Here is a 12,681-nt window from a genome sequence, read left to right as displayed (position 1 = left end):
AGAACTGCTGTCAATAAGTGTACTTTAAAAATCCATGTCCAATGTCTCTCTCTCCGTCTGTTGCTACATTTCGGCTTCTTCCAGAGTATGAATGGGCCACAGTCAGCTGGGCTGCAGTGCCCCCTGAACCGGATAGCCATAAAATGTGTGACAGTTTCATTTAGCTCTTCAAACAAAATCATAAGAAATGTAATTCACCTTTACAAAATGGATTCAAAAAAGTAATTTAAAGTAAAAATAAGGCAGTGGTGGCCTGGGTTTTAGAGAGGCAGACTTGGGATTTGAAGCTCGGGGCACCACTGTAGCTCCATGAGCAAGACCTTTGACCCCCCTGCAGGTCCCTAGACTGCGGCAGCCCAGCGCTTCCAGAAGGACAATGGGTGAAATGAAGGAAGTTCCCTACAAGGGATCAATTGAGTTTTTTTTATTATTTCATTGGGAAAGACTCATGAAGACTGGGATGAAATCCAAAGTTCAGAGCTCTTTATTGCAACTGGGAACAGAATCAAAACAAACGGGGGGGGGGGGGGGGAAGCTTCAAACGTCAAAGGAGACACAACTTTCAATACGAGATATTCAGTTCAAACATAAAGTCATTAAAGTGATGTTAATTGCTGAGGTGAGAGATATCGGAGATAAAGTAGGCTGAGATGTCTGGAAATGTAGTGAGAGTTGATAGACAGGACGAAAAATGAAGGAAGTCGATATGCTGTGAGGACAAATGAATAAAGCAGCTTTAACTAGAAGGAGGACGATTTCCTTTTAAAGGATCTGTAGATTCACACGGTTGCAGTAATTTTCTCAGTCGTTGGTTGATCTGAGCTCCACCTTCATGCGATACGGTCTGGGTGTCAGGGTGAGACCAAAGGCAGGAGTGAAGTCTGGTTCTCCTGCGTCTTCAGGCCAGATGAACTTAAACTTCCTCAGCAGAGTGACCAGGATGAGGAAGAGCATCATACGAGCCAGACCCTCTCCGAGACACATCCGAGGACCTGAGACGCAGAAGAAAATGGAGAAGAGTCGTCTGATTTGACTCTCCCTGGTCATAAATGAAGGTGTTCATGCAGTCGTACCTGCAGAGAAAGGCATGAAGGCCTCCGGTTTGAAGAATTCTCCTTTGTCATTGAGGAAGTTTTCAGGGTTGAATTCATGAGGGAACTTCCACTGGCCTTCCTCATTCAGCACCGAGGTCAAGTTCTGAATGATAATGGTTCCCTGAAGAGGAAAAAAAAAATCCTGATGGATCTTGTCACTTCTCTTTGAAATGTTTCTAAACAGTAATCCATTACCTTTGGAAGTGAATATCCCATGAGTTCTGTGTCTTTGGTGGTACAGTGAAAAATGCTGAGTGGACCAACGTTGGACACTCTCTGAATTTCATGGATCACAGCCTGAAAACAGAGACTTATTATTAGCTGCTGTCGCAAATCTTCATAAGAGGAAAGTAAAAACATGGCAGCAAAGCCCTCAGCACTTTCTCTCTTACAGATTTTAGCCAATAGTCTCAAAATTTTAACTGATTGAGCCGCAAAAGTCCCATATTCTTATTTTTAAATGAGTGAAAAGGTCATAAGAGTAATTCACAAAACATTTTCAAACAGAAAAAATGGTAAATGGACTACACTTCTATAGCGCTTTTACACTGCATTGACAGAGCCCAAAGGACTTTACACTGCGTTACCACATTCACCCATTCATACACCAGTGGAGGCAGCTGCCATGCAAGGTGCTCAGTCCATCCACTGGGGGCAATTTGGGGTTCAGTGTCTTGCCCAAGGACACTCCGACATGCAGACAGGGGGAGACAGGAACTGAAATAACAACCTCCCGATTGCAAGACGACCGCTCTCCCCACTGAACCACAGCCGCCCCTCACAAAGCACTGAATACCTCACTCCCAGGGAACATTCAAAAACTGTTTCTGAAACTCAATGGAGGAAGGAACTAAACTGTCAGCATCCATTAAAAACATTTAATATTTCAATGTGCAGAGTGAAACTGTGGAACGGACTTTCATGGGAGGTCGGGAACAGTCCAACCATGAAGATCGAACAGAAGGTACAAACAAATGTTGTCCAACTCCCCAAAGACATCGAACCGTGAAGGTGGAACGGCGACTGTTTCTAAAAACTGTAATAAGTGGAAACCCTAACTGTGAGCCTGCCGGCTGCGAGTGAGGGACTGGACTGCTGCAGCTGTCATGCAGCCTCGTCTGGTGTGGTCAAAGCGGAAACGCAAACCATCACTAAACGCTTGATTACATTAACAGAAAAGGTGCTAACGGAAAAAATACGAAGCCTGCGAGAAAAAAGAAAGTCCAACCTGAACATGTAATCTAAAAACAACAATTAGACAATATGAACCAGAACTGCATTATCAACTCAACGAATACAAGACACTGTGCTGTTTGAGCAAAGGAAACACATGAGTCTGTTAAATTATTTACCTCCAGAGGAAAAGGAAAAACCTGAAGTATGGTTCAATGCAAACCTGTTGGCTGGAAATAAATATATGGAGGATGTGAACAAGTGGTTTAAAACAATGGTGCTCTCAGGCCTGCTGAAAATGGGAACACTGAGGATTGTGTTGAGAGTGAAGTGAGCCCCTGTGACGACATCTCCAACGTGTTAACTAGTGTTTCCAGTTAAAAATCTCACGGCAGAAATCATACAATCTCAAGAAGCAGTAGATCTCCTGTTGCATCAGTGCGCCTGCAGGCTGAGGCAGAGAGAGCTGCTCTGGAAGCTGCAGCTGCAGCCTCACAGGAGAAACACGCTCTGGAGCTCCAGGAGCTGAGAACGTAAGAAAGTCAAGCTTTTCGCAGATAAGGGACCTTTGCGACCTTTTGCCCCAGGACCTCCAAAAAGGCAGGGAGGGAGCTGGACAGCCATCTCTAACAGCCAAAGGAAGGAGGCCTCAGACCAAGGCAGTTTTTAGGCTCCCCAGAAAAAGAATTTGGCTTTTTCAGAATCAGTTTCACCACAGCATGTTCGAAGTATCTGGGGACCGAGCCACATTTAAGTGAGAGATTTATCAATTTCACAGAACAAAGAGCAACAATGTGAAAAACATTTAGGAAAAGTAGAGCAGGCACAACGTCAGCAGGGCTCAATGAGGGTTTCATCCTGCAGACTGAAGGCTTCACATCCTGCAGGCTGACAGGAGAGAAGGAGGACCAGGGGTGCGAGGGAGATGGCAGAGCAGGTAAACTCTGTGGGAGGTTTGATTTTCGCCCTGATTTCATGAATTTCACAGTACGTGTCTGTATTTCCACACAGTGAGCAGAAGGTGACAACATGAAAGTTTAAATAAAATACAGCAGTGATCACTTATGTGAAAGTCTTCCACACTCATGGAATCAATATTTAGGCCATGGCATAACACCAAGTCCAAAGTGTGGCCTTTAACACAAGTCAGGCTGAATAAAATCAAAGGAGTAAATAGTTATCAGTTCAGCTGCCACAGTACAAGATGGGTCATCAATGTGGAGATTAAAGTTTCAAAGGATTAACAGGTTCTCCAGTCTAATTATCAGGCTGAGAACTTGATGTAGTAATGAATTATGCCTGTAGAGGCACTGTCACGACTCCTGATGGGAAGTCAGCCCCAGCTGGTATAAACTGGAGAGGAAGCTTTGAGATGACAGTGAGTGAGAACATAGCGAGAGGCCAGTCAGATGGGAGATGACAGCAGGTTACAATCCAACAGAGAAAAAGATGCAGAGTCCTCAGTCAGTCCAGCCATGATCGAGGAGAGGAAGAAGGGAGGGAGACACCGCGATGCAGGTCCACGTCTGAGGACCAACTGGACCGTATGGGGTGCCTCAGGTCAGCTGATCAGCTGCTCCTGGAGGTACCGAGTTCCAAGCATGAGCTCGGAGGGGACAGAGCTTTTTCTGCTGCTGCCCCTAAGCTGTGGAATGAGCTTCTACTGCACATCAGACAGGCCCCCTCACCGTCTATTTTTAAGAGATCTTAAAACATATTTTTATTCACTGGCTTTTAACTCAGCTGGAGACTTTGCTCCTGCTTTTACTGTTTTATCAATGTCTTTTATTGTTTATCTTGCTCTGACTTTATTTTGTCTTTGCACTTTTTTATAACTATGTACAGCTCTTTGTGCCAACTGTACTTGTTTTAAAATGCTTTAGAAATGAAGTTCAGTAGAGGTACAGGGAGGATGAGCAATGGAACATGCACTGGGTTTTTCTGTTCCCCCATTCTGTCCATTTACATTTTCTTTGCAGTTATTTAAGTTTATGATGTTTATGAGGATGTGATTGGTTAAAAAAAAAGCGCAGGATGCAAACAGACTGAAGAGGGGGTTGGGCTTAATAAGTCGATGATTCTTCTGACTCCTTTTAAAAAAAAAAAAAAATTCAGTGTATTCATTGGACTAATTATTTCGTTAATATCTATTATGTTTGAAAAGAAATAATAATAAGGAGACATATCTCTGGTACCTGAACATAAGGCATTTTATGTCTGTCCTCAAAAGTGACCCGAGCCTTCCCTTCCAGCACTTGATCGATCTCCCGCTGACATCTTTCTGTAAGATAAAATAGAGATTACATTGAACATTTCAAGTAATTAGACGGAGGCAGCACAGGGTTTCACAGGGGTTCAAGGGTTTTATGGATAAAGGTCAGACTGGAGCAGAGGTTACCAAGCAGGAGCAGGCAGAAAGCAATCTGAAAGACCAGCGAAGACTCAAAAACCAGAAAACACATAGAGAGGAGAGGATGAAGTGCAGGAGGTCTGCATGTGAAATGAAACAGAACATCTGGCACAGCTGGACAGAGGAGACACTCATATGTCACGTGTCAAAACGCGGACCACATGTTTAATTTTAACATCTTTACGTTCGCTGCAAAATGTCCCAGTTGAAACCAATCGGACAGTAAGCAGCTCTGTTTTGTGTTCTTCTAACAATGCAAAACGTCTGGAGATTTTACTCAGCATTTGTTCTGGGAATTTGATTTTAAGCACCGGGACGTTTTCCACCACAAGACACGGCACTTGCACCGGGACAGGACAAACAATAGATTAAACCAACAACATCTCAGGATCACATCATCTGAGGCCTCATTTATAAAATATCCTGTAGGATCATTTATCCTGCACAACGGACACTTTGGTGTTTATTAAATCCTAAAAAGTATGTGAGCCCAAAACGGGGAAATGTGTGACAGAATGTATTCAGATTTATAAAACTGTGCACACACACTTAGATGCACTTTTACTTTTATAAATCATAGTGAACTTGGAAAGTTGCAGGTGGAATATAACTCATGTCCCACCCTCGATACGTCCACTTTCTACCATAATGGCCAATGCAAAGTAGCTCCTGAATATTCTGTCTGCTGATCAATGGACTTTTATGCTCATTGGTGGCAGAGAGGACAAGGAACATTTAACAGAGAGCGGAATAGAAGAGCTTGTTGTGGAGGTGGAGGAAGGAAATGTATATTATCTGCTGGCGACACTGGAATCACTCAAAAGAAAAAGGAGTGAGCGACAGCATGTGGTCAGCTGAGAACAGCGAGAGAGCCACAGAGTGACAGAGGTGGAGAAGAAGCGGCATGGCAGGTGGAGGCCAGGCTACACCCAAACCCACACCACTGTTCACCCAGACAGTCTCCATCCTTGCGACGGGCAGTGTGTGATAAAGTGTCTTTCTCCTCTGCTCCTCAACATCACAGAACATTTGTGAATTATCACTCTGACCAGAGTTTTCAGATATTGTTTTCGATGATTGCACGGTTGCATTTACATGCAAATACGAGGCCAAAACACACAAAAACTTTCACCATTTTCATTCAGCTCCACTGCCATGTACTAATAGTACCAGCAAGAATTTAAATTGCTTTCACCCCTGGGAGACAGACATATAAACACGCACAGGGAGGAGGAGCTGACAGATAGAATAATTGAAAATGTGGTAAATTGACTACACTTGTATAGTGCTTTTTACGCTGCATGACAGAGCCCAAAGCACACTGCAATATCACATTCATATGGAGATAGCTGCCCTGCAGCAGACTGACAGAAGTGAGGCTGCCAATCTGCACCATCAGCCCCTCCAACCACCAACACTTAGGCAAGGTGGGTGAAGTGACTTGCCTAAGGACACAACGACAGTTCTATGCCTGCGGGAGCGGGGATCGGAACATTCTGGTCATAAGACGACCCCCTCTACCGACTGAGCTACTGTCGCCCCATGAGGTGAAACAGACACAGACCAGGGGAGAAGGAAGACATGGATATGAGGATCAGTGAGGAAAGGAAAGATCTCTGAACCCTGATATCTGTCCTTGGATGAGGGTTAAACTTTGAAACTGAAAGGTTTTATGTTCGTCTCAGTCTTGCAGATGTACCTTGTACGTGCGGATTGTTTGTGAGGTAAAGAAAACCACTCAGCAGGGTGTTGGAGGTGGTGTCGGTCCCGGCGATGTAAAGATCCTGGCCAATCAAATTCAGCTGCTCTTCTGAAAATAAAGAATCATCGAGTCTCTGCAAAAGAAAAGAAAAGAAAACTGAAATCAGGTTATGAGCCAACTTTAGTGGTTGTGTGATGTTGTTCAAACTGCTGCAGCTAACACACACCTTGTCCATTTCATCCAGGTAACAGTCAATGAAGTCTCGAGGCTCTCCGGAGACTCTGGTCTTCTTGTGCTCAGTAACAAAATCCCCAATAGCAGCCACTATTCTCTGAAAAACATCACAAATTTGCATTTTAAAAGGGTGTTCACGGTAAGAGGTGATTTTTATGGTTCAAGTGGATTTTTAGCATTACCTCTGCATTTTTAATGCCCTCTTGGAAGGGTAGCGGCAGGTTACGAATGAGGGGAAAGGAATCATACAGCTGGTAAAATAAAGGAGAGGAGAAAAGATTATCATATCCTTCGTGTGTGTGTGTGTGTGTGTGTGTGTAACATCTGTCAGTCAATTGAAAGATTTTACTCTGTATAAATGACACAGGAGGCTCTTCATTCACATAAATGCACTGCTGACAGAACATGAGTTTTTCCATTTAATTCAAACAGTCCAGCTTTATTTATATTTTGCCACTGTGGAAAGGAGAAAGTCCCGATTAAAAGGAGGAAACCTGCAGAACCAGGCTCAGAGGTGGCAGCTTTCTGCTATTCTGCTTTGGTTTCATGTTGCACATCAGTCATGGTACGGCTGTAGACTCTGCTTTAACTCACCATCGACCAAGGACCATTGATGAGCTTGGTAATCTCAACAACAGACTGAATTATCACTGTGACAAAGTCGTTGTCATAGTCGTAGCGTGTACCAAACAGAACCTGGCAGATGATGTTTGACGCTGCCTTGTGAAACATGCGCTCAGGACTCATGGTTTCACCTGTAAAGATCATTGACATTGAAGCATGGAGGGGTTTTGTGCAGGAACGGAAAATAGAATTAAATCAAGTGGTGTGAACCATGTTCACGTATCAGATTATTCGTTATGTTTCTGTTATTGCCCATGGATGACCTACCAACGTTGCTCTCCAGAGTTTTGATGAGGTACTGAATCTCCCCATGAATCCGGTCCTCCATTGAGGTCCTCCCCATCCCGAAGTTTCTCAGAGTCATCAGAGCAAAGCGACGGTGCTCCTTCCAGTTTAACCCATAGTCGGCCAGAGCCACTCCTACAACAGTTAAAGATTATTATTTTTATTTTGAAAAGAAAATACAATAGGCACATATTACAATCATGCAACTTCTGTGAAGAACCTCCTCAGAACATGATCATTTGGCACAATAAAACACAAAAGAGCAAATGCTGACAAATTATTGTCAAAACAAATAAATTAAAAGATTATTGAAAAACTAAAAAAATGATATGTAGCAGCAGAGAGGCGTCTGCTCTATGTACTGTGCGCAGGGTGCTGCTGATTGGCTGCCGATGAGGTGACCCAGTAGCCTGAGCTCTGGCGCTTCATTTTGTTGAGGCTGTTTGATTGACAGGTGTGGCTGCACTGCTTCACCTCGCTGACTGCTTCATTTCATTAATTGTGCCTACAGAGGGTGCATGTTTGCAGGGCGTGCTCCCCTCTTACGTGCTGCTGCCTGACCGACCATGGCAGGTATCCTCTTTTTGCAGTGCCGTAGATGCTAACAGGTGGCTAATGCTTGGCTGTGTGTTTGCCATGAATGCCCGGTGATGCAAGATGTTCTTTATTTCTTTTGGTGGATCCCTCCCCTGCACGGGCTTGTGTCCATCCAGTAGGCCTCAGCCAAAGAAAAATTCCCATTTTCACCGAGAGTGTGAATTTTAATACAAGTTTGTTATTTTTAATATTAAGATGTTTAATCAAACTGTATTTTTACATTTGGAATTATGCCTCTATTGAGCCACAAACTTGTGTATCTTTTTAATTTAATTCCCTGGGTAAAATTCCCAGGGTGGCGTTGTTGTGCTTCTTAATACATTCTCCCAACAACAATTCACTCTGTCCTCACGACACATACAAACACACAAACAAACAAAATAATATCATGCTCCCACAGGAGATGAGGCTCAGCTATATACAAATATAGAGTTGATAAATACATCAACCTTTTTTCATGGTGATAGCATTGATGAACAGGTCTTGGGGTCGTCCAGCAAATTCCACCCCCTTGGTCACCATGGCCTCCTTCATGACCTTTAACCCACTGATGACAACAGCTGGATTGGAACCGATGAACAGACTGTAGACATTTCCATAAGTTCTCCTCAGCTGTGAAGCACAAGAACAATATCCCAGTTTGGAAGTTTCAAATTAAAGGTTTAACAACAAAATTCATGACTTTTATCATTCTTCAGTTCAAGATTGAATGAACGTTATGAATATGGTTCGATGAATTCCGGATGACCACCAGAAGGCGGTGCTGGGTCGCACGGAGCACGGACTGTCGGGACCTTGTCAGAAAATTTAAATGTTCTAGTACAGAAGAGGGAAACATAGTTTCAGATCATTTTCTTATAATTTACCCTCCACATTTGATGATGATTCAGCTTATTAATCTGTGTGTGTGTGTGTGTGTGTGTGTGTGTTTTTCGTTTGTTTTTTTACTTTTGATTCCCGAGTGGAGCAGTAGAATAAAATTATTAGCAGACCGTGAGAAATAAAGACTACTTTTTTAAATCGCCAGATATCATTCTTGTTGTCCACAGATTGGATAGTTTAAACCAGAATGAAAACACGTTGAGCTTTGATTAGGTAAGTTTCATTATATGTCCGCTCTGTCTCTGAAGGCACGGAGTCAGCGGAAAGTTTTGTTGTATTTTTGTTCTTCTGTGATGGTTAATAATGGAGATGAATTAAAACATTGGGATTATTGCAGGACTGGCGGAGATGCAGATGAATGTATTAAATAGGAGTTTGAGTCTGAATCGAGGAAATACAGTTCATTGAGGAGCGATAAAGATATTGAGGAATAACCACTCACTTTGTGCACGGAGCTCTGGCTTTTCTGTTTCACTGTCATATATAGTGAATATATTTAACAGACATATATTCTTGTCTCCAGCTCCGACAGCTGAGCGGGGATTTTTTTTAAGCAGCAGCACCTTGGTGAGACGGAGCTGTTCAGCCAATCAGGGAGCTCTATTCCGAGGGCGTCGACAGGTCGACACCGAGCTGATCAGCCCCTCTCGGAGCGCACCACACACTACAGGATTTGCGATCGGAAATATTAAACATGTTCACGATCTACGATCTCCCCTTCCGACGCCTCCCGAGAGGCTCCGACCGGAAAAAATCTCTCGGAACACACCGCACACTACACGAAGATCGGACCCGAACTCATTAGCATACTCCCGACAGTCGGACCCTGTCAGCTTCGATCGGGAGGAAAAGATCGGAGCAGAATTCGGCCCGATCATCCCGTAGTGTATACCAGCCTTTAGAATGGGTCACATTTTATGCCCAAGATTTCACGTCAAATACTTTTATTTTCCACTTTAGCAACGGCTGAAAACAGAAAGCAAATGGTTACACTTTATACTTAATTCATTTGTTGATTGTTTACAGCAGTCTGATCTCTGGACATCTTTAAATGAGTGTGTATTTAAGTATCTGTGTTGGTAGATTTTTAGTTTTGTTAGTGATATTTGAAGTCCAATTGCAAGACATCCTTTACAAGTAAACAGTTCTGAAGCAAATATATTTGACTGAATTTACAATATGCTCAGCTATTCTGATTTTAATTAGTAAAACATTTATGGTGGTAGCTTTTATAGTGCATGAGATATTTTTACAATCAACAAACCTGTATGAGGGTTCCCACAGGAACAATACAAAATGGCATAAAGTACCTAGAAATGTGTCTATATACTTGAATTATGTGTACATATTTGATTGTGCATATCTACAAATGCCACACAAGCAGCTGTCAAAATCTCCACGCCATTTTGGTTCTTGCTGCCCAATCCTTCCAAAACAAAAGACAGATACCAGGTAATAGAGTATTATAGTAGTAAGATAGTTCAGATTTTGATTACAGGTACTTTGATGAAGGTTTGGGTAAATGAACCACCAACCATTTTAGTAAATAAAGAAATCCAGGACTCTGAGTGACCTTCGGACAGACAAGGTTTTTGTTTATTTTTCAGTTCAGTTTTATCTGAGTGCATGGTTTAATCAATTGAGATATTGTTCTTTTAAAACTTTTGTGTCTTTTAACTTTTCTTTATCCTGCCATGAGAGCCGTGATTGATGGGAACGCTTGTCAACAGGTACACATTTTATTTTAACTCACACACACATAGTTTTTTTTTTTCAACATCTTCAAAATCACCCTTTCTTAAAAGATTTGTGCCATTTATGTCATGAAATGAACACATGATACAGTAATGATATATTTACTTTTTAAACACAAAACTACAAACCGCTATATATATTCTACTCAGAGGCAAACTTCTCAGCAGTAATACCTGAGGCTCATGAACAGCTTTGAATCAGCTGGCTGTTTGTTCTGAGAGGACAGTGGGAAAAGCTCCAAGTGTGCAGAATCTCAACTTCATATCAACACATACTTTTAAAAAAGCATAAAAAACATTCAACAGAGCATGGCTTCTGTGTGAATAATGCTCGAGGACAAATGCAAAGCAAAATGTTTTTTAAAAAAATTCGAAACATTTTACCTTACCTTCTCAACATACTTCACGGGATCCTCCAGGCTCAGCTGTAAAAGGTTTCCCAATATGGGCAGAGCAAAGGGCCCTGGAGGAAAGTTCCTGGGCCTCCGGGTTTTGATAATTAAAAAGTAAAGGCATACTAATAGCAGGACGACTGAGACAAACATTATGGTGGAATGAACTGAACAGATTACTTGGTGATCAGGCTTTAAAAGAGGCGCTCCAATCCCAGCCCTGCCTCCGCTTATCAGGCTGTGTGTTCGATATCCTCACATACCATTTGCCAAGTCCACTTTAGTTCCACCACTTTAGCACTGTTTAATGAAGTCTCCATCAGAGAAAGCTTCACTGCGATGAGCTGAGTGGCCTTCCAGCTGGCTATTGAAGCATTTTCCTGGATTTTTTGAACACTTAAACACTGTCGCTGACCTTGCAGAGCACCTGTCATTTGCTTTACTTTTTGCTCTCTCTCAGAACCAGTGGAGGATGGGTACAGCTGATGTTTGGTTTCGTAGTGTCTGTGTGTATTATGCTTTGATCACTGCCACAGCTTCATTGCAAATCAAACAAACACTTTTGTCTTTGAATTCTTTAAATATTCATCGACCCACCATGTCTGAAACTTTTTGGACTCACTTTGTATCTTGCATCTCTGTGGTTCAGCCATGTTTGGTAACCTATAGTAATTGTTTGCAGTCGGTGTCTGGCACCATCCCCCAGGGACCCCTTGACAGAGCTGAGAGGCGGCTCTTCAGATGCCGCTGATTGAGGCAGAGGCTGCAGCCACGGATCTGACGGAGGCAGAATCAAGACGACGGCGCCTTGGACGCTGCTGATGGATACTAACTGGGATACTAACATCAGGGACTTAAGAACCGGTGTCAGAGATTGAATTACGTGGCTCCCCAGCCCCGGGGCAATCCTGCAAATGTTCTCTATCACAGCCTCTATGCCGGCTTCCTGACTGGTAATTCTGGCCCACATCAGAGTCGAACACAGGAACTGGATGGTCGGAGGACTGCGGACCCTTCCATGAAGTAGGACGCATCAGGCTCCCCAGAGTTCAATTTCAATATCAATTTTATTTTTGTACAGCCCAGTATCACAACAACAGTTGCCTCAGAGGGCTTCAAGATGTTACATTGATTGGTAAAAATAAAAACAATGAATAAGCATAATATTAATATGTCAAATTCAGTAACGAGACAAAACGAAGCAACCACCGCCTCAGACCCTCACATCCGGCAAGAAAAAAATCCAAAAACCCAGTGGGAAAAGAAGAAATCTTGGGGAGAACCACAGTATGGAGGGATCCCTCTCCCAGGGACGGACAGCTTTGGCAACAGCTAGCATGAGACAATAAGAAGTAAAGCCTTGGACTATGTTGAGTACAGTCCGTTGGACGGTCCAGCACAGGAACTACGGATCCCAGAGGTAGAACTGAAGCCAGTCCGCGGGCAGGACCGACAGGAGTGTCCTCCCGGTCCGGCCGGAGCTTGTTCGTAGGCCCTCATGATAGTGGAGTCAGCAACTGAAACTCAAGAAGAC

General features: G+C 43.1%; 1 protein-coding gene across 1 annotated transcript; it reads right to left on the bottom strand.

The window, feature by feature from the left end:
- Positions 1 to 801: 801 nt before the first annotated feature.
- LOC115392368 (cytochrome P450 2F2-like) lies at positions 802 to 11,300 on the bottom strand. Its single transcript, XM_030096959.1, has 11 exons — positions 11,145 to 11,300; positions 8,568 to 8,731; positions 7,505 to 7,665; positions 7,208 to 7,368; positions 6,796 to 6,864; positions 6,606 to 6,710; positions 6,377 to 6,512; positions 4,463 to 4,548; positions 1,290 to 1,391; positions 1,074 to 1,215; positions 802 to 992 (listed from the first exon to the last, which is right to left on the bottom strand). Exons 1-11 carry the CDS (start codon positions 11,298 to 11,300, stop codon positions 802 to 804), a joined length of 1,473 nt encoding a protein of 490 aa, XP_029952819.1.
- Positions 11,301 to 12,681: the final 1,381 nt, after the last annotated feature.

Source organism: Salarias fasciatus, chromosome 7 (assembly GCF_902148845.1).
Source record: "Salarias fasciatus chromosome 7, fSalaFa1.1, whole genome shotgun sequence".
Classification (NCBI taxonomy): Eukaryota; Metazoa; Chordata; class Actinopteri; order Blenniiformes; family Blenniidae; genus Salarias; species Salarias fasciatus.
The sequence above is the reverse complement of the archived record's forward strand: the minus strand, read 5'-3'. Positions and strand labels throughout refer to the sequence as shown.

Coding starts and splice junctions, on each gene's coding strand:
- LOC115392368 (XM_030096959.1), bottom strand. CDS start 11,300: ATGTTTGTCTCAGTCGTCCTGCTATTAGTATGCCTTTACTTTTTAATT. Junction 7,666..8,567: donor GCTATCACCATGAAAAAAGG/TTGATGTATTTA, acceptor ATAATCTTTAAC/TGTTGTAGGAGTGGCTCTGG. Junction 6,711..6,795: donor AGGGCATTAAAAATGCAGAG/GTAATGCTAAAA, acceptor GATGTTTTTCAG/AGAATAGTGGCTGCTATTGG.